This window comes from Paramisgurnus dabryanus, chromosome 2, assembly GCF_030506205.2.
Source record: "Paramisgurnus dabryanus chromosome 2, PD_genome_1.1, whole genome shotgun sequence".
NCBI classification, from domain to species: domain Eukaryota; kingdom Metazoa; phylum Chordata; class Actinopteri; order Cypriniformes; family Cobitidae; genus Paramisgurnus; species Paramisgurnus dabryanus.
In genome coordinates this window covers 52,278,790-52,300,964 of record NC_133338.1, presented here as the reverse complement: position 1 = coordinate 52,300,964, position 22,175 = coordinate 52,278,790, and the positions used below count along the sequence as shown (strand labels likewise).

Here is a 22,175-nt window from a genome sequence, read left to right as displayed (position 1 = left end):
TACCTTAAAATGTAATGGTTGCTTTTCTGTAATAATAATAATAATCCTCTATGACATATGCGGTCGACAAATACGACTTCTGGAAGACACACCCAAAATCCTGGCCAGGACGCGTCCGGGAAGAATGGCACGTATGGTCACCCTAAGTTGGACGTGTTACCAATTACTGTATTTCTGTGCCGAATGTACTTCCCAGGGTTCGTGCAATTTTCTGAAAGAGTCCAGCTGACATATAAGCGGGTGACCTGCCCCCTGGAAAAGCACGCCCACACGTCAATCAGTGGGAGAGCGAGAACCGATGACGCTAGAAGTCACAGGCATCACTTCATGCAAAAGCTTTGTTTTATATTAAGACTCAACAATGTCACGAAAGAAGAAGTGTGTTTTTGGATGTAAGGTAGTGATGGTCGTTTTCGAAGCACTGCTTCATGAGGCTTCGAAACATTTACAAATCTTTTGTTTCGAATCAGTGGTTCGGAGCTTGTTTCAAACTGGCCCAAGTCACGTGATTTTAGCAAACGAGGCTTCATTACGTCATAACTGTTTCGAAAATCCGATGGTTCACCACTAGGAGGAGTTGATCACATGACCAGAGTCTAATATGTTTAGTTGAACTCGGGTCAGTTTTATTATGAAAGTTCATAAAACATTTATCCTTCTGACTAATAACACTGCCATTTTGTCTACTTTTTGTTTATAGACAGATTTAATGACAAAAATGTGCATAATTAAAAGGGGAATTAGTTTTAATGATTTGTTTGCCCTAAATAAAACTAAAAACACATAATAGACTTTTAGCTATGTCTTAATTAAGTTAAATATTTTTTTAAACATATTTTAATAAAAATCTTGCTATTATTTTGTTAAAAAAAGTGTAAAATGTTTGGACATATCTGCTTTTACACTATTTTGACCAGCAGGGGTCGCCAGCGTGTGTGGTGTTTCGAACTGCTTCGAAAAACTGAATACATTTTCGAAGTAATTGGTTCAATTGATTCGAAGCTTCGAAAAGCTTCATTTCTCCCATCACTAATGTAAGGAGAAGTAAGCCAGCATTATGGAAACAATGGATATAGTTTATTTATTCGATGTAGCAGCAGAGTTTTACATGTCTTTGTTTACCGCTGGATTTCATTACAAAGTCCCAAACGGGTCATGAGTAGCATGCTGTAAGTAAGACTTTTGTGTTATGTTGGAAATCGGCGCCTAAGTGCATATAATGTAAATGACACGAACATGTAGTGAATCATAAGTTATCCAATGTTGTATTCTTTGTTGCTTGGCTTGTGACTTACTACTCCATCATTTTGCCTTACGTTTTCGGAAAGAAACGCTAGAGCTGATTTGTCTTTTATAAATCTGATCAAACTAAATCCTCTTCGGAAATAAGGAGAATGAAGTACTACTTATACAGTAGGTATTCAAGATTAACACGAGATGAGCAGAAACAGCGTATGTTATGGGAGTTTGAGTCAAATTCCTCATCATAATATTGTATGGCTCTAATGACTTTATAACCAGTCAAAAACTTTATGCTCTTTATCAGTCATTAAGATTAAACACAAACCTCTTTGTTGTTGAGTACGTTGAGATGTTATTGTGAATGATTCAGGATCAGTCTCCTCTTTAACACACTCCATCATTACAACAGTGGATCAGAATAGTAGAGTAGTTGAATGTGTTGTGACAGCAGCTGCTTGTTTGACTTCTTCACAGTATTTATAGATGAACTGGTGTGATGGACTGAAGATTGTGTCATTTAAGATTGTTTCTTCAGCATCTACGGAAAGAGACCTGTGAACATATACAAATGAACAAAGATATAATTTAACAGTCAATACGCCAATTGAGATACAAAAACATTTGTCTCTAGTCAAGCCAGGCATTAAAATATAAGAGGTAAAAATAATTTTGGGCAAAATAAACATTTAACTTATTCTGCATGTACTGCTTCAGAGTGACACAATTATGTTTTCTGTGGTCTACAATACATAAACTGTAGGGATATGCAAAGTGATAATACATTTGCATGTCTATTTTCTCTATTGAAAGCGTTTAATGCTGTTATGCTTTAAAATATAATGTGATTAAATATATTTCAACAAAGCCTAGATTACATTTTGTTGGGGGGATATCGGAGTTTGAATACCGGCTTGGTTTTAATAATGACTTTAAACATTTGTAAAGTCAGATAGCCTTAGTCTTATATGCCTAATTTTTAGCTGCTGTCATGTTATTTATGTTCATGGGATTGCATCAGTGATTTAAATGTATATGCTCGTAGTTGCTGTACAATGGCTGCAACACTTGCAGTTTTACTTTATTACATGCTGTTGCACTGGTGATTCGTAATATCAGCGCTCCATTGATGATGGCTTTTCATAGTGGTTGTGCACGCGCTTAATTTGTAGTCAACCTAACTGACTTGAACGAACTTATTTTAGCTGTTCTGAAACCTAAAACTCAAAGAATTCCCATAGTAAGTCAACAGAAACAACAGCAATTATTCATCTGCTATGTTAAAGAATTGTATGGAAAACTAAGAGGAACATGAATATCCCTTAAAATTCATGTAAACCTCATTAACAGACGAAAAATCAGTTTACCTGAAATGGCTTGAAAAGTGAAGTAAATTTCAACACTTAGTAACGTTACTTTACAATAAAGAATACAATACTATAATCCTAATTCACATCGTTTCAATAATAGTTAAATATTTATCTGTTAGTATATTTATTTGTTTAATTTACCACATAATCTTTCCTCAACCGAAAGACGAGCGGCAGCGCAACGCAAGTAGCGCATCTCCTATGACGTCACCACACACGCAGGCTTCAAGCAGCAAAATAAAAGTCCCTGTATTCAATCTATGTCAAAAGGAATAATCATGGGAATAATCCATCATCTTGATCAAAGAAAATAAACAAATCATGAATTATTATGTTAAATAAATACCTTTAAGGTAAATTATCCCAAATTTGCAATACAGAATCTACCAATAAATAACATTGCAAAATATAACACCTGTCTTATTTTATTGTTCAGTTGCTGCATGCATTTAAAAACAAACATGAAGCAGACTGACTTATGAACAAATACTTATAAGAGTCAAGGCATACACTATATAAATAAAATTAACTGGATAAGCCTCCTAATCTAGTTAAGTGCTCCAGGGCAGCTGTACGAAGCCAAGACGATTCCAATTTGCTTCTACATTATACATACATTTAAAAGTACAGCACATCAAATTATTGTGCATTAATAAAGTCAGTCAACACATGAGTGTTACAATAGCTTGTAATCTTTCAGATCCAGTAATCTAACAGAGACACGCAGTGCTGTCTTGTAAATTTCGGTTAAATGATTACTTCAGTCACAAAAAAATATTATCTTTCCATCATATCTACAATTTACAAACTCTTGATTTTAAGTATTTGGATGGAGATAAAGACTCGTTACCATTATTAGTCCAGATCTAATAGTACTGCAACTTTTTTTTACATTTTTATGCATGTGGCTGAGGCGTTTATTCAAAACAATACATTTAATCAGAATGTGTGTTTCCAGGATTGAACCCATGACCGTATCCACTGTTAACTAGTGCTGGGCAAAGATTAATTGCGACTGTTAACACAATGCTCCAAGTTAAGTTAGAGGAAATTACAATTTTCACAACTTCATTAAATGCATTCAAATTAATATGTTTTGTTGTAATGCATTAGTATAAGGTATAACTGTATTTCACATCATGTGCTTGAACTTGAAGACTGAAGTTGATCTTTGTTCACTCTTTACAGACAGCGCTTTTCTCTGTGAGTCTGCAGCTGTGTGATCGTCTGAAACTTCTCCAACATGAATGACAGCGGTGCAGCTTCTTTTCATTTAGAACCAAGAAATGTATACAGGTTTGTAACAACATGAGGGTGAGTAAATTCTTTCTTTCAGATGCAGAAAAGCTTATCCACGCTTTTATGACCTCTACAATAGACTATTGTAACTCGTTTCTCGGGGGATGTCACGCAAATTAGGTAAACAAGTTACAAGTGGTTCAAAACACTGTGGCAAGAGTGCTTACTCGATCTAAAAAGTATGACCACATAAGTCCAATTCTGGCATCTTTACACTGGCTACCAGTTAAATATGGAATACAATTTAAAAATTTTACTAACCTACAAAGCCTTAAATCAAATGGCCTAGCACCCTCGTATATTAAAGAATTACTATCAGAATACAATCCATCACGTACACTGCGATCACAAAATTCTGGCCACTTAATTATCCCTAAAATATCAAAAGTGTCTAAAGGTGGAAGATCCTTCTCCTACTTAGCCCCTTAGCTCTGGAATAATTTACCAAATAATGTTCGAGTATCAGACACAGTCGATCAATTTAAATCTAAACTTAAGACATTCTTCTTTAACAAAGCATTCACATAAAATGTCCAGTAAATGTACTTATCCCCCAATAGTTAGTTTGTCTAGAACAAAGCGCTCACATAACTCATCTGGGTAATATACTTATGCCGCAATAGTTAGCCTGTCTGGAACTGAGCTGACTTAAACCACAATGACACCTACGCTAATAGGATTGTTTCTCTCTCCCAGTCTCTTCCTCGACCCTGAGGACAATAAGACAACAGACCCAGTTCCTGCAGCTGTGAAGGTCATCACACCACGGACCTACTGACCGTCCTTCAACGAGATGCCCAGCCGATGCCTGACCAGTGTCGGAACCAGTTTAATTCACATACCCCGATAGTATATGTATATATATATATATATATATATATATATATATATATATATATATGTATGTATGTATGTATGTATGTATGTATGTATGTATGTGTATATATATATATATATTTATTTTTTTCATCACCTGGAGAGTCCCCCATCTTTGGCTTAACTTACTACTTTACTGTATACGTTACATTATTACTACGCTCGCTTTTCTATGCTTTTCCTACATCTATTAATGTAAAGCTGCTTTGAAACAATTAACAATTGTGAAAAGCACTATATAAATAAAATTGAATTGAATTAAATGATGACAGTGTTTGAATTTTTACGTGCACTGTCCCTTTAAAGCATGCAATAAATGTACTCTGAAACAGTGAATTCAGTTCAATAGTTCAATAGGGGTTTATTATCAATAAAAAGTAACTATTAAACACACACACACACACACACACACACACACACACCATGACACACGCACCCACCCAGACACACACACACACACACACACACACACACACACCATGACACACGCACCCACCCAGACACACACGCGCACGCACACAAAGTAAAGTAGCATAATTACTTTATTTGAAAAGAAAGTTTGTTCTTTCTTTCAGGCTTGCAAATTTTTCAATGACCTTCTGGTTAAAGTCGGTTATCTCAGTCACCAGTCTCTTTTCCATTGATAACATGGCCAAGGCATTCAGCCTTTCCTGGGTCACGGTATTTCTCAAAAAAGTCTTAATTCTTTTTAAAGTTGTGAAGCACCTCTCAGCTTCTACTGTGGTCATGGGTGTGGTGATGAGGATCTTTAGAAGAGTGACGGTCTCCGAAAAAACCTCTTCAAGACTGTTCTCCATAAACAGCCGGAGAAGGTCCACAGCACCACAACAGCTTCTGAACTCTTCCTTGTGGTAGATGAGACTGAGCTCTGTCTTCAGCTTACTCCCACAAAGCACAGGATAAGCCTTCAAAGTCTTACTTACTGCATCTTCGGGAAACACATTTGTGTACTCTGCAAACCTGTCTGCTTGTAGCAAGGTGGCACTGACAAGATGGTTTGTGAAGAAGAACCGTTCCTTTGTGTGTTTGAGTATGGCATCACAGACCTACAGAGTGAAAGACAAAAACAAAAAATATGTAGTGATGACAAAAAGTCAATTTCAACTGCAACATTTAAAATGACCAGTTTTAAGTTATACAGGGAGAGTAGTTTCACTGTCACAAAGTCAACTTTGATGAACTATCAGCCATTTATATCAATCGGATTCAGAAAAGAAGGCCGTAATACTAATGTGGTCACCCTAGGGTTGTCAAAAGTACCTACCAAGCCGGTACTAAAAAATAAAAAAGTAAATGGTACCAGGTACCGGAACCACAGCAGAAATACAATACAGAAATACTTCAGATTTAAAGCAGATCACAGAGAGAACGAACTGTAGATTGGTGCAAACAAATCACATACAACTTGTATAGTACTGAGGTGCTCTTTTTATTTGCTACACCAGCACCATAACTTAATAGAGGGTATGCGCGTGACATCACCTTCGGCGAAAATGACTGCGTTACGCCCACTGAGTGGCAAAAGACAGAGTGTCAGCATTTGTGTACAGTGTGAGATAAGCGAAAACACGTGGAAAACACATCTAAATGAGAAAAAGCTGTTGTGCGATAGGCTGTACTAACAGATTTAACAAAAATTCGGAGCTATCGTTTTACAGACTGCCAAAAAACACAGAAAGGAGAAGTAAACAGATCATTCATGCCAACAACCACAGATGGGATGCATTCGAATTCAAGCAGGTGAGCTTCAGTTTTAATTGCGTTTGCATTACGTGCGGTGTAGCATTTTAATTTTGCATTAAAATAAACCCCCGTTTGTAAACTTAAAGGGATAGATCACCCAAAAATTAAAATTCTGACATTATTTACTCACTCTTATGTTGTTAAAAACCCCGATACATTTCTTTGTTCTGATGAACACAGAGGAAGATATTTTGAAGAATGTTTCTAACCAAACCGTTAGTGGACCCCATTCACTTCCATAGTAGGAAAAACGAATGCTATAGAAGTAAATGGGGTCCACGAAGGGTTTGGTTACAAAATATCTTCCTTTGTGTTCATCAGAACAAAGAAATGTATACAGGTTTGTAACAACATGAGGGTGAGTAAATGATGGCTGAATTTTCATTTTTGGGTGAACTATCCCTTTAATAGTAAGTACAGTACAAGCGGGGCTGATGCTCAAGTGTTCATATTAACCTTTAAATGCTTTTACATGGGTAAAAAAAGGAGAACACACAGGTGTACAGATTTTACACAGCAGAGGCTGTTTGATGACATGTATATACAAAACTCTTGTATTATAAAGTAGTGAATGTTCGGCTAGTAGCAATGTTTGTCGTTTTATCCTTAAAGGAATATTCAATTTTCTTAAAAGAAAAATCCAGATAATTTACTCACCACCATGTCATTCAAAATGTTGATGTCTTTCTTTGTTCAGTCGAGAAGAAATTATGTTTTTTGAGGAAAACATTGCAGGATTTTTCTCATTTGAATGGACTTTAATAGAGCCCAACATTTAATACTTAACTCAACACTTAACAGTTTTTTTCAACGGAGTTTCAAAGGACTCTAAACGATCCCAAACGAGGCATTAGGGTCTTATCTAGCGAAACGATTGTCATTTTTGACAAGAAAAATAAAAAATATGCTCTTTTAAACCACAACTTTTCGTCTAGGTCTGATCCAGCGCAACCTAACGTAAATGCGTAGGGAGGTCACGTGTTACATATATAAAACGCAAATTTGCGGACCATTGTAAACAATAAACTGACACAAAGACATTAATTAGTATCAGTTGACATACAACAACGTAGGAACGGTCCTCTTTCAACACATTTGTAAACACTGGGGCGGAGTTTCGCGTTCGTCTTCTGTGACCTCTTGACGTCATGACGTATTGCGTGGGGTCACATTACGCATCACGACCTGATCTAGACGAGAAGTTGTGCTTTAAAAGTGGATATTTTTTATTTTTCTTATCAAAAATGACAATCGTTTCGCTAGATAAGACCCTAATGCCTCGTTTGGGATCGTTTATAGACCTTTGAAACTCCGTTGAAAAAAAACTGTTAAGTGAGTTAAGTATTAAATGTTGGGCTCTATTAAAGTCCATTAAAATGAGAAAAATCCTGCAATGTTTTCCTCAAAAAACATAATTTCTTCTGGACTGAACAAAGAAAGACATCAACATTTTGGATGACATGGTGGTGAGTAAATTATCTGGATTTTTTGTTTAAGAAAATGGAATATTCCTTTAATATGCATGCAGGTACTTGTAGTCTTTTTTAAATGTAATATAATAGCTCAGTTTTGTTATTTAAAACCAGTTATTTAGTGCCAGTTATCTTATGTTGTATATGCTATGTTCACAAATTGTCTTAATAAAGTTTATTGTATTTGTCTCTTTTAAAGCAGCCGACTGAGGATTATGTTCTTCAACATGAAGGACCCCAGCAAACACACACAGACAACAGCTGCAGAAACCTTTCAGCAACAAATACATTTTATACTTGATGAATAAATGTAAAGTAAATACAGAATGGCAATGCTTTTATATCATTATTTTATATTAACTTTTAACTTTATTAATGAAATAGTGTTTAATTATCATGTTTTTGTGTTTTGCTTTGGTACCGAAATGGTACAGAGAACTGTATTTTTTACTGGTATCGGTACAGACTACTAAAATTTTGGTACCTTGAAAACCCTATGTCAAATTACATTCAATCAAATAATGCTGCACATTCTAAGGCAATTCAGTGGGCCTTTAAGGGTCTACTTTCAATATTTATGCTAAAAACAAAATCATCAAAAACATGAGAAGGCATTCACTTAATGCAGTTTAAAGGAATAGTTTACCCAAAAATGAAAATAATGTCATTAAAGGGATAGTTCGGCCAAAAATGATATTAAACGCATGATTTACTCACGCCCAAGCTGTCCGAGTTGCCTATGTCCATCGTTTTTCAGACAAACACATTTTCGGATATTTTAGAAAATGTTTTAGATCTTTCAGTTAATTAAATGTGAAGTTATGGGGTCCACGACCTTCAAGTCCAAAAAAAGTGCGTCCATCCTTCACACATTAAATCCAAACGGCTCCAGGATGATAAACAAAGTTCTTCTGAGGGTAATCTGCGCGGTGTTGTTGTAGAAATATCCATATTTAAAACTTTATTAACGAAAATAAATACCTTCCGGTAGCGCCGCCATCTTAGACTCCTCTGTATTCAGGAGAGAGTATCAGGGTAGTGTACGTACGTTTCTTAGTGACGTATGTCAAATTCGGAGGGCGGGGGCACAGAGCAGCAGCAGAGTAGCCTCCGTAGCCTGCGTAAGCTCTCATCGTGAATGCGGAAGCGACTAAGATGGCGGCGCTACCGGTAGGTAGTTGTTTTAGTTTATAAAGTTTTAAATATGGATATTTCTACAACAACACCACGCGGATTACCCTTAGAAGACCTTTGTTTATCATCCTGGAGCCGTTTGGATTTATTTTGTGAAGGATGGACGCACTTTTTTTGGACTTGAAGGTCGTGCACCCCGTAACATTACATTTAATCAACTGAAAGATCTAAAACATTTTCTAAAATATCCGAAAATGTGTTTGTCTGAAAAACGATGGACATATGCAACTCGGACAGCTTGGGGGTGAGTAAATCATGGGTTTAATATCATTTTTGGCTGACCTATCCCTTTAATGACTCACCCTCATGTCGTTCTAAACTCGTAAGACCTCCGTTCATCTTCGTAACACAGTTTAAGATGTTTTATTTTTAGTCTGAGTGCTTGTTGACCCTTCATTGAAAATCTACGTACGATACTGTCCATGTCCAGAAAGGTTATAAAAACATCATCAAAGTAGTCCATGTGACATCAGTGGGTCAGTTAAAATGTGTAAAAAAAAAAGCTTCAAAAATACATTTTGGTCCAAAAATTACAACTTTATTCACCATTGTCTTCTCTTCAGCGTCCGTTGTGAAGCGCATGCGTGAGACTAGTCACGTGACTGCAATGACGCAGATGACTTACGACGGGGCTGACGTGTTATCTGGTGCGCCCCAGCTGTTTTTGTTGTGCGCACGGGCTTCTTTACAGTCTGAGGGAGACGCACGCTGTAAGTTTGAAAAAAAAAATTTGCAAACATGTTTTAGGTAACACGTCATCTGCGTCACTGCAGTCAAATGACTTAAGTCTCGCGCATGTGCTTCACAACAGTCACGGAAGAGAAGACAATGCTGAATAAAATCTTGTTTTTTTGGACCAAAATGTATTTTCGATGCTTCAACACATTTTAACTGACCCACTGATGTCACATGGACTACCTTGATGATGTTTTTATTACCTTTCTGGACATGGACAGTATACCGTACATAGATTTTCAATGAAGGGTAAACAAGCTTTCAGACTAAATAAAAAACATCTTAAACTGTGTTCCGAAGATGAAGTTTGAAACAACATGAAGTTTCCGAGTTTGAAACAACATGAGGGTGAGTCATTAATGACATTATTTTCATTTTTGGGTGAACTATCCCTTTAAGTTGTTGCTAATATGCATTTTGTTTTTGATGGCTTTTCTATGAAATACTGCAAGTAACATGGACTGCAATAAAAGCTCACCTCTGCTGCAACCCCTTCTGGATTGAGCGGTCGCCGTCTCTTTGGTCGAGAACCACCTTCAACGCTTTGGTCAACCAGGGAATGAAAAGAATTTCTGCAAAGAAGTAAGAAAATGTATAAGTAATAATAATAATAATAATGATAGCAAATATAAAATTAGAAATACAGCTGCTACCTGACATTCTGTATGCCCAGCTGGAACTGCTCAATGCTTCCCTTAATGTGGACTGAATCTATGTCCTTTTTTTGAAGTTTGGCATAAAGGAGGTCCACGTGTGGCATGACCTTGTGAAAAAGTTGCAGAAAAAACGTAAAATCCTGATCCTCCAGCAGCATGGCCAATGCTACTGCCTCTCTGATGGAAACAGGGTCAAAGCCACTCGAGTCTCGTATAGTTTCAAAACAGCGGATGAGGTCCTCTCTGTGCGCAAACACTATATCAATGGGACGGCTGTGGACGTTCCATCGAACGCCACTTGATGTTGGTAGTCTACGGGCAATTACTTTATCAAGAACATCAGTGCGCTTGGTTGATCTCGTAAAAAAGCTGGCAAATCCTTCAAGGTCAGAAAAAAAAATTCTCACTTTGGGTATGTAAGATGTGGCCTGTTGCACTATTTGATGGAGCTGATGTGCGTAGCAGTGGATGTAATGGGCATTAGGGTACACATCTTGAACCTTTCGTTGAACACCCCTCATCACGCTGGCTCCATCATAGGCTTGAGAGATGAGCTTACTCTTCTGGTCCTCGGGAAGGATGACCGCAAGATGCTCTTTTAGTGCTGTAGCGATGGAATCAGCCGTAGTAGAATTCAGAGGAATAAACGCAAAAAACCTCTCCTGTACATTGCTTTTGGCATCAATGTAGCGCAGCACAAGCACAAGTTGTGTTGCAATATCAGTGGTCTCGTCAACCTGAATGGAAAGAAAGGCGCTGGTCTGTGCTTCCTGAATTATATGATCCCTCACAACAGACAACATACGGTCAAACAACTCGTTCTGCATGGTTTCCAAAGTTCCCTTGAACACGGCAGCATTCTCGAGTTGCTCTTTTAAGACTCCGTCGAGGGAAGCCACAAAATCGACCAAACCACGAAAAATCCCGGGATTATCGGAGCTCCCATCATGTCTGTGCAAAGCCAGCTCGAAGGCACCACAAAATTTCACACAGTCTATTATTCTGGACAGGATGTGTCGATTTTTAGTAACCTCCTCATTGTGTCTTTTAATGCCTATCCTGTAGCCTTCATCAAGCTGTTCAGCAATGCTAAGCTTCCCAAAAAACTGAAGCTTCATAGCATTCTCAAGATGGCTCCGGCTACTTTCGTGTCGCTTACACCTTTCTGACAGGTGTTTTAAGTCACGAAAACCTTTCGTAGTCCACAATGTCTCTGTGCCTGGACTTTGAAACAGTAAACAAGGAAAACAGTAAAATGCATGGCTCACATCGCATCCAGCCAGCCAAATCCGTTTGCCATAAGTCGTCCTGGAAAACGACCGAGTGTAAGGGCGACCGCGATCACTTGATTGCTGCTGAATATTCAAGTTGGGTTGATCTGGTCCAAGCTCCTTGATCCTTATTTTTTCTTCATCCGAACGGCTTGCAAAAGGGTAGTTTTGTAAAGATAAAACTGAATTTTCCTTCATCTCGAGATATTTCACCTCCAGCTTCCATTGATCAGAACCTGCCAGTGAAATGACAATCTGCTGAGTGGTAAAGACACCAGTCCAATCACACGGACAAAAATATAAAAACAATATTGATTGCTAACAACAAAAGCAGAAGGGTTCGAACAATTTGAAACAAACCAAGAAGAGCTCGGCCTACAAAAACACTTGTTTGTCCAGTGCCCCACTCACACACATACAGAATCAACATTTTTTATATATAAAAATCACAATAGGACTATTAAATAATTATATTTTGTTATTAATTTGTGCTATATATTAAACTTATTTTCAATTTTCAAAAACGTTAAATGTAGTAGATCAGTGGGTATCAAACTTTTCAGCATGCAGACACCCCCTTGTGTACGATGCATCACTTCACGGCCCCACCAAAGACAATTTGTGACATAAAATAATCTCAAACTTACATTTTAAATTAAACAAAACATATTACATGACACAATGTATTGCTGTTGGTTAATAGCCTTGTCTTTACAATCTTGCAGCCCCCAGTTTGATAACCACTGTAGTAGATGAGTGTCGTTCTACAACTCTAACAATTTAAAGTAGGGATGCACCGATAGGATTTTTTTTGGGCCGATACCGATTTAAACAGACAACTTCTGGCCGATACCGATATTAAACACTTGTGTACAATACTATACAGTTGGTCTATTAGCTAATTTATTTCTGCATCAAATTATTTTTACTGAACATGGATTGGATCTAATTAACATTCAACTGACCAACATAATAAGAGAGGCACAAATTAAGCTAAAACAAATATAATAAGACAGCATGACAACCTTCAAATGTGGTTTTTGCTATTCAGCATTTATTTTATTAACAACATTAACTCATTTTTTACATATAATGGATTTCTTTATGCAGTTAATTAATAAACAATCGGTATCGGCCTTACTCTTGCTATTGCCGATGGTTTCAAATTAATCAAAAATCAGCCGATAAATATCGGCAGCCGATACATTGGTGCATCACTAATTTAAAGGATTACTCCACTTTCTTTGAAAAAAGCCTGATATTTACTCACCCCCATGTCATCAAAAATGTTTATGTCTTTCTGTGTTCAGTTGAGAAGAAATTAAGTTTTTTAAGAAAAACATTCCAGGATTTTTCTCCATATTGTGAACTTTAGTGGACCTCAACAGTTTACAGTTTGGATGCGGTTTAAAATTGCAGTTTCAACGCAGCTTTAAAGGGCTCTAAACGATCTCAAACAAGGCTGTTTACCGGTAAGTGCTGTGTGTGAACAAAAAATATAGGATTACCGGCTTTAAGAACGGACAACGTCAGACCGCGCTGACAGCTTCGGGCCAATCAGAACGTTTTTAAGCAGATGACGCGTTTACCCCTGAACTGTTAACGGACATTTCCACACACATGCTGCTTAAAAGTCGAGCACACCTAAAGCTAACATCCGCATTTCTTTACCAAAGTTGTTTAAAACAGCTTACCATCTATTTGCCAAACTGCCGATGTCCTTAGCACATTCTTTGTGAAGCCCCGTTTGACGCCACCAAACGCAATGTTGTTTGGTCACGATCAACTTCGCGACCGTCACGGTTTGCCACAGATGTGAAAACAACAAAAGACGTACCGTGGATATTAAGTCATAACCCACCATTGTTTACAAATACGACACTGAGCTCACCGGCCGCGCACAACAACTAACCTCCGCTTTTTCTCTGAGTTTACATGCCGGGTGTAATGCTCTGCAATCGGCTTGGCTGATAGCTGTCTTCAGTAGTGGATTTCTGGTGCTGTTGTCAACTGAGGAGTTGCAGACCTCCCTCTGGTGGGCAAACTATGCACCACTCATAACATAAGTGAAGCATGAGAGACTGTTTCTTATGTTTTATCGGCCGTTATAAACGCCGATATAAATGCAATTAGCTCATATCGGCCGATAATATCGGCCGGCCGATATATCTGTCAGGCTCTACTAATTAATGTCTTTGTGTCAGGTTATTGTTGAAAATAGTCCGCAAATGTGGGTTTCAAATTTGTGAAGCATGACCTTTCGACGTGCTTATGCATTACGTGAGGTTGTGCTGGCACGTCACATGGCTAGTGCAAGACGTGAAGTTGTGGTTTTAAAGTGCATATTTTTTATGCAGAAAACGGAAATTTTTTGCTAGATAAGACCCTATTGCCTCGGTTGGGATCATTAAGAGCACTTTAAAGCTACATTGAAACTGCATTGAAACTGTAAACTGTTGGGGTCCACTAAAATCCATTAAAATGAAAAAAAAATCGTAGCATGTTTTACTAAAACAACGTATTTTCCTCTTGACTGAACAAAGAAAGACATCAACGTTTTGAATGACATGGGGGTGAGCAAATTATCTTTTTTTTTTTTTAAGTAAGTGGAGTAAACCTTTAATAACCATAGCCCACAAAACATGCCTGAAACTTTGATTTTAAATAGTTATAAATCCTAAATGAAAGTTTGACACTGACCTCTTTGTTCTTCGGTATTTTCAGCTGTTACTGTAAATGATTCAGCATCAGTCTCTTCTTTAATTGTGAAGGATTCGCCATCAGTCTCCTCTTTAATTGTGAAGGATTCACCATCAGTCTCCTCTTTAATTGCGAATGATTCAGCATCAGTCTCCTCTTTAATTGCGAATGATTCAGCATCAGTCTCCTCTTTACCAAGCTCCATCATTACAATCATTTGGATCAGAATAGCATAGTAGTTGACAGGTTTCTGTGCACTGGAAATGTAAATACAACAGAGAATTGCGTTTAAATTTGAATTTAAAATTTGGTATTGGAATTGCAAGTGAATAATTGCTATTGCCATTCAAGTAAGGGATAATGTTTAGGCAGCCGGTTGTTATCGCAGAAATAAGCCACAACAATGATCAGGACCCAAAGTAAAGAGGAGGGTCTTGTATCACACTGAAGGCGCTTATTTCAACATAATCTCGCTTATTACACGCTATTTACCTCATAAGTAATGAGAGGAACATTAAATATTGATTTGAAATATTTGATTTGCTCATTTTTAACGAATACAGACCTTCCGTAAGGTTTTAAGATAAGACAAAATGTCAAAATTTCACAATCACGCTATTTGGTTAAATCAAATGTCAAAAGTGTCTTTCAGAGATCATGCACCCCACCTTTAAATTAAGGTGTTTATAAAGTTGCCTAAAAATGCCTTATAAAAAGAAGTAACTGGTGTGTTTCTTGAGACAAATCAATTGCACTGGCATATTTTAACATCTGTCAGTGTAGGTTATTTTCAGTTGAAAGGCGTACAGTGGGCAAAGCAAAGCATCCCACTATCTTTTCATAACTTATGATTTACTACATGTTCGTGTGGTTTACATTATATGCCCTAACGCGCCGGCTGCAAATAAAACACATACACTTGATGTTGTTTTACCAGAAAATACTTGTGGCAGTTTGCAATACTAAACACAAACTCATTTCAAGAAACCGCATAAGTTACCTGAATGCCTTGAAAAGTAGACAGTCAGTCTGCTTGTATGTCGCTTTGTTTTCTGAAAACAAATACAACTGTGGGCCCTATTTCAATATTCTAACATTATTTAACATAGTTTTCGTAACATTTACGATGCTGGAGTAACGTTACTTTTTTTTTTTAATTAAGCCATATTTTATATCTTTTAATTTCAAACAAACACATCAGTCTTCCCTCAACCGACAGACGAGCGGCAACGAGCGCACTTCTATGACGCCACCACAGGACATACTCTGAAAAGCAAAATAAAAGTCCCTTTTTCACTTTATGGCCAAAATTGTGAAATGCATAGAAAATATGCATTACCTTTTGTTACCTACAAAAACTCAAAAAGTGAATGTAGAGGTAAAATAAATATAATTATACAACAGCTCCTTCTGGTTTTCGAATCTGATTGGAAAGAAAATATATTTTGTTAAGTATAAGGGTCAAGATATTGAATAATTTTTATTCTATTGGTAATTATACAAAATACATTATAATAATATATTACAATATACAGAATAACATAAAAGGAATTGCTGCTTTCCATATATATGGAATATATTGCACATGCACACACACAAGTGTGTTATAATATAGTGAAAACAATATAGTTCATACCTAGTTAATGTATGTGAAAATATATTTTGTGCACTTCATATAGACTTTCTTCATAATTCTTAAATTATTGTAATGTAATTTAAAACTATTTCAGCGAGATTTAAATTACTGCAGTACACACATATATATATTTATTTTATATTTAAGTATTTTAAGTTGTATTAAAATATATATATATATATATATATATATATATATATATATATATATATATATATATATTTTTTTTTTTTTTTTTAATACAACTTAAAATACTTCAATCTTCCCTTAATTTGCTGGCGAGCCACAGAGCACTCCAGATGAGAATAACGAAAAAAAAAAAAACGCTTTATTTAATCTTAAAGACCATACATTCAATTCCTGTTTAAAATGGTAAAAGCATACAAAATCATAAATTATCATCTACAAATAAAATACACAAAAGGCATTTGTTTTGGTAAAATTACCATATTCATATTAATGAAAATACCATCTGCAAGCTAAACTTACATTTTCATAGTTTGCATACAGAAAGACATACAGTAACCAACATTAAATTTGCAATAAAATTGAAATAAAAATTAAAAACTGTATTTTTTTTACAAATGACTTACATGTGAGCTTCATTATTTAAAAAAAATCATGTACCCTCACAACTTTTAATCAAAAACACAAATGTCCTCCTTTTTTTAAAATGATCTCTCTTTACTTTCTGTCACATGATATGGTAGGTAAGCGGGGTCAAGAAAAACATTGCATACATTAATAACCATAGCCCACAAAACATGCCTGAAACTTTGATTTTAAATAGTTATAAATCCTAAATGAAAGTTTGACACTGACCTCTTTGTTCTTCGGTATTTTCAGCTGTTACTGTAAATGATTCAGCATCAGTCTCTTCTTTAATTGTGAAGGATTCGCCATCAGTCTCCTCTTTAATTGTGAAGGATTCACCATCAGTCTCCTCTTTAATTGCGAATGATTCAGCATCAGTCTCCTCTTTAATTGCGAATGATTCAGCATCAGTCTCCTCTTTACCAAGCTCCATCATTACAATCATTTGGATCAGAATAGCATAGTAGTTGACAGGTTTCTGTGCACTGGAAATGTAAATACAACAGAGAATTGCGTTTAAATTTGAATTTAAAATTTGGTATTGGAATTGCAAGTGAATAATTGCTATTGCCATTCAAGTAAGGGATAATGTTTAGGCAGCCGGTTGTTATCGCAGAAATAAGCCACAACAATGATCAGGACCCAAAGTAAAGAGGAGGGTCTTGTATCACACTGAAGGCGCTTATTTCAACATAATCTCGCTTATTACACGCTATTTACCTCATAAGTAATGAGAGGAACATTAAATATTGATTTGAAATATTTGATTTGCTCATTTTTAACGAATACAGACCTTCCGTAAGGTTTTAAGATAAGACAAAATGTCAAAATTTCACAATCACGCTATTTGGTTAAATCAAATGTCAAAAGTGTCTTTCAGAGATCATGCACCCCACCTTTAAATTAAGGTGTTTATAAAGTTGCCTAAAAATGCCTTATAAAAAGAAGTAACTGGTGTGTTTCTTGAGACAAATCAATTGCACTGGCATATTTTAACATCTGTCAGTGTAGGTTATTTTCAGTTGAAAGGCGTACAGTGGGCAAAGCAAAGCATCCCACTATCTTTTCATAACTTATGATTTACTACATGTTCGTGTGGTTTACATTATATGCCCTAACGCGCCGGCTGCAAATAAAACACATACACTTGATGTTGTTTTACCAGAAAATACTTGTGGCAGTTTGCAATACTAAACACAAACTCATTTCAAGAAACCGCATAAGTTACCTGAATGCCTTGAAAAGTAGACAGTCAGTCTGCTTGTATGTCGCTTTGTTTTCTGAAAACAAATACAACTGTGGGCCCTATTTCAATATTCTAACATTATTTAACATAGTTTTCGTAACATTTACGATGCTGGAGTAACGTTACTTTTTTTTTTTAATTAAGCCATATTTTATATCTTTTAATTTCAAACAAACACATCAGTCTTCCCTCAACCGACAGACGAGCGGCAACGAGCGCACTTCTATGACGCCACCACAGGACATACTCTGAAAAGCAAAATAAAAGTCCCTTTTTCACTTTATGGCCAAAATTGTGAAATGCATAGAAAATATGCATTACCTTTTGTTACCTACAAAAACTCAAAAAGTGAATGTAGAGGTAAAATAAATATAATTATACAACAGCTCCTTCTGGTTTTCGAATCTGATTGGAAAGAAAATATATTTTGTTAAGTATAAGGGTCAAGATATTGAATAATTTTTATTCTATTGGTAATTATACAAAATACATTATAATAATATATTACAATATACAGAATAACATAAAAGGAATTGCTGCTTTCCATATATATGGAATATATTGCACATGCACACACACAAGTGTGTTATAATATAGTGAAAACAATATAGTTCATACCTAGTTAATGTATGTGAAAATATATTTTGTGCACTTCATATAGACTTTCTTCATAATTCTTAAATTATTGTAATGTAATTTAAAACTATTTCAGCGAGATTTAAATTACTGCAGTACACACATATATATATTTATTTTATATTTAAGTATTTTAAGTTGTATTAAAATATATATATATATATATATATATATATATATATATATATATATATATATTTTTTTTTTTTTTTTAATACAACTTAAAATACTTCAATCTTCCCTTAATTTGCTGGCGAGCCACAGAGCACTCCAGATGAGAATAACGAAAAAAAAAAAAACGCTTTATTTAATCTTAAAGACCATACATTCAATTCCTGTTTAAAATGGTAAAAGCATACAAAATCATAAATTATCATCTACAAATAAAATACACAAAAGGCATTTGTTTTGGTAAAATTACCATATTCATATTAATGAAAATACCATCTGCAAGCTAAACTTACATTTTCATAGTTTGCATACAGAAAGACATACAGTAACCAACATTAAATTTGCAATAAAATTGAAATAAAAATTAAAAACTGTATTTTTTTTACAAATGACTTACATGTGAGCTTCATTATTTAAAAAAAATCATGTACCCTCACAACTTTTAATCAAAAACACAAATGTCCTCCTTTTTTTAAAATGATCTCTCTTTACTTTCTGTCACATGATATGGTAGGTAAGCGGGGTCAAGAAAAACATTGCATACATTAATAACCATAGCCCACAAAACATGCCTGAAACTTTGATTTTAAATAGTTATAAATCCTAAATGAAAGTTTGACACTGACCTCTTTGTTCTTCGGTATTTTCAGCTGTTACTGTAAATGATTCAGCATCAGTCTCTTCTTTAATTGTGAAGGATTCGCCATCAGTCTCCTCTTTAATTGTGAAGGATTCACCATCAGTCTCCTCTTTAATTGCGAATGATTCAGCATCAGTCTCCTCTTTAATTGCGAATGATTCAGCATCAGTCTCCTCTTTACCAAGCTCCATCATTACAATCATTTGGATCAGAATAGCATAGTAGTTGACAGGTTTCTGTGCACTGGAAATGTAAATACAACAGAGAATTGCGTTTAAATTTGAATTTAAAATTTGGTATTGGAATTGCAAGTGAATAATTGCTATTGCCATTCAAGTAAGGGATAATGTTTAGGCAGCCGGTTGTTATCGCAGAAATAAGCCACAACAATGATCAGGACCCAAAGTAAAGAGGAGGGTCTTGTATCACACTGAAGGCGCTTATTTCAACATAATCTCGCTTATTACACGCTATTTACCTCATAAGTAATGAGAGGAACATTAAATATTGATTTGAAATATTTGATTTGCTCATTTTTAACGAATACAGACCTTCCGTAAGGTTTTAAGATAAGACAAAATGTCAAAATTTCACAATCACGCTATTTGGTTAAATCAAATGTCAAAAGTGTCTTTCAGAGATCATGCACCCCACCTTTAAATTAAGGTGTTTATAAAGTTGCCTAAAAATGCCTTATAAAAAGAAGTAACTGGTGTGTTTCTTGAGACAAATCAATTGCACTGGCATATTTTAACATCTGTCAGTGTAGGTTATTTTCAGTTGAAAGGCGTACAGTGGGCAAAGCAAAGCATCCCACTATCTTTTCATAACTTATGATTTACTACATGTTCGTGTGGTTTACATTATATGCCCTAACGCGCCGGCTGCAAATAAAACACATACACTTGATGTTGTTTTACCAGAAAATACTTGTGGCAGTTTGCAATACTAAACACAAACTCATTTCAAGAAACCGCATAAGTTACCTGAATGCCTTGAAAAGTAGACAGTCAGTCTGCTTGTATGTCGCTTTGTTTTCTGAAAACAAATACAACTGTGGGCCCTATTTCAATATTCTAACATTATTTAACATAGTTTTCGTAACATTTACGATGCTGGAGTAACGTTACTTTTTTTTTTTAATTAAGCCATATTTTATATCTTTTAATTTCAAACAAACACATCAGTCTTCCCTCAACCGACAGACGAGCGGCAACGAGCGCACTTCTATGACGCCACCACAGGACATACTCTGAAAAGCAAAATAAAAGTCCCTTTTTCACTTTATGGCCAAAATTGTGAAATGCATAGAAAATATGCATTACCTTTTGTTACCTACAAAAACTCAAAAAGTGAATGTAGAGGTAAAATAAATATAATTATACAACAGCTCCTTCTGGTTTTCGAATCTGATTGGAAAGAAAATATATTTTGTTAAGTATAAGGGTCAAGATATTGAATAATTTTTATTCTATTGGTAATTATACAAAATACATTATAATAATATATTACAATATACAGAATAACATAAAAGGAATTGCTGCTTTCCATATATATGGAATATATTGCACATGCACACACACAAGTGTGTTATAATATAGTGAAAACAATATAGTTCATACCTAGTTAATGTATGTGAAAATATATTTTGTGCACTTCATATAGACTTTCTTCATAATTCTTAAATTATTGTAATGTAATTTAAAACTATTTCAGCGAGATTTAAATTACTGCAGTACACACATATATATATTTATTTTATATTTAAGTATTTTAAGTTGTATTAAAATATATATATATATATATATATATATATATATATATATATATATATATATTTTTTTTTTTTTTTTTTTAATACAACTTAAAATACTTCAATCTTCCCTTAATTTGCTGGCGAGCCACAGAGCACTCCAGATGAGAATAACGAAAAAAAAAAAAAACGCTTTATTTAATCTTAAAGACCATACATTCAATTCCTGTTTAAAATGGTAAAAGCATACAAAATCATAAATTATCATCTACAAATAAAATACACAAAAGGCATTTGTTTTGGTAAAATTACCATATTCATATTAATGAAAATACCATCTGCAAGCTAAACTTACATTTTCATAGTTTGCATACAGAAAGACATACAGTAACCAACATTAAATTTGCAATAAAATTGAAATAAAAATTAAAAACTGTATTTTTTTTACAAATGACTTACATGTGAGCTTCATTATTTAAAAAAAATCATGTACCCTCACAACTTTTAATCAAAAACACAAATGTCCTCCTTTTTTTAAAATGATCTCTCTTTACTTTCTGTCACATGATATGGTAGGTAAGCGGGGTCAAGAAAAACATTGCAGTGATTATCAAGTAGCAACATAACCCAACTTCAAACGATTAAATCATTTTTCGATTACTTTTTGCAGACACTGCTTTTCTATGTGAGCACTTTTTAGGGTTTTTCCCCAGTAAGGATCTTTTGGTCCCATGTCCGTTCTCCTGCTTACTAGAAGGTTTTTCCACACACAGAACTTAAATTGCATGTGTCTTCTGGTGTCTCTTTCGAGCTTTCGTTCAAGTGAAACAGCAGATGAAGTTTGAGACTTCGTGCCATTGCATAACTCTTATCACACAGATGGCACGAGTAAGGCTTCTCACCCGTATGACTTCGTATGTGAT

The 22,175-nt window shown here is 35.2% G+C and overlaps 2 protein-coding genes across 4 annotated transcripts in view; both read right to left on the bottom strand.

Moving 5' to 3' along the window:
* Positions 1 to 2,812, bottom strand: part of LOC135743796 (uncharacterized) — a 42,572-nt gene extending 39,760 nt beyond the window's left edge. For all 3 annotated transcript variants that reach the window (XM_065261652.2, XM_065261653.2, XM_065261650.2), the window contains exons 1-2: positions 2,751 to 2,812; positions 1,568 to 1,794 (exon numbers count right to left, since the gene is read on the bottom strand). In XM_065261652.2, the coding sequence (XP_065117724.1) occupies positions 1,568 to 1,643 (76 nt within the window). In that variant the 5' untranslated portion in view covers positions 1,644 to 1,794; positions 2,751 to 2,812. The remainder of the gene's footprint in view (positions 1 to 1,567; positions 1,795 to 2,750) is intronic.
* Positions 2,813 to 5,196: 2,384 nt separating this feature from the next.
* Positions 5,197 to 15,814, bottom strand: LOC135743793 (zinc finger MYM-type protein 1-like). The gene is made up of 5 exons (XM_065261648.2): positions 15,577 to 15,814; positions 14,577 to 14,833; positions 10,603 to 12,112; positions 10,428 to 10,521; positions 5,197 to 5,851 (listed from the first exon to the last, which is right to left on the bottom strand). The coding sequence occupies exons 2-5, from the start codon at positions 14,791 to 14,793 to the stop codon at positions 5,327 to 5,329; spliced, it is 2,346 nt and encodes a 781-aa protein (XP_065117720.1). The 5' UTR covers positions 14,794 to 14,833; positions 15,577 to 15,814; the 3' UTR covers positions 5,197 to 5,326.
* Positions 15,815 to 22,175: the final 6,361 nt, after the last annotated feature.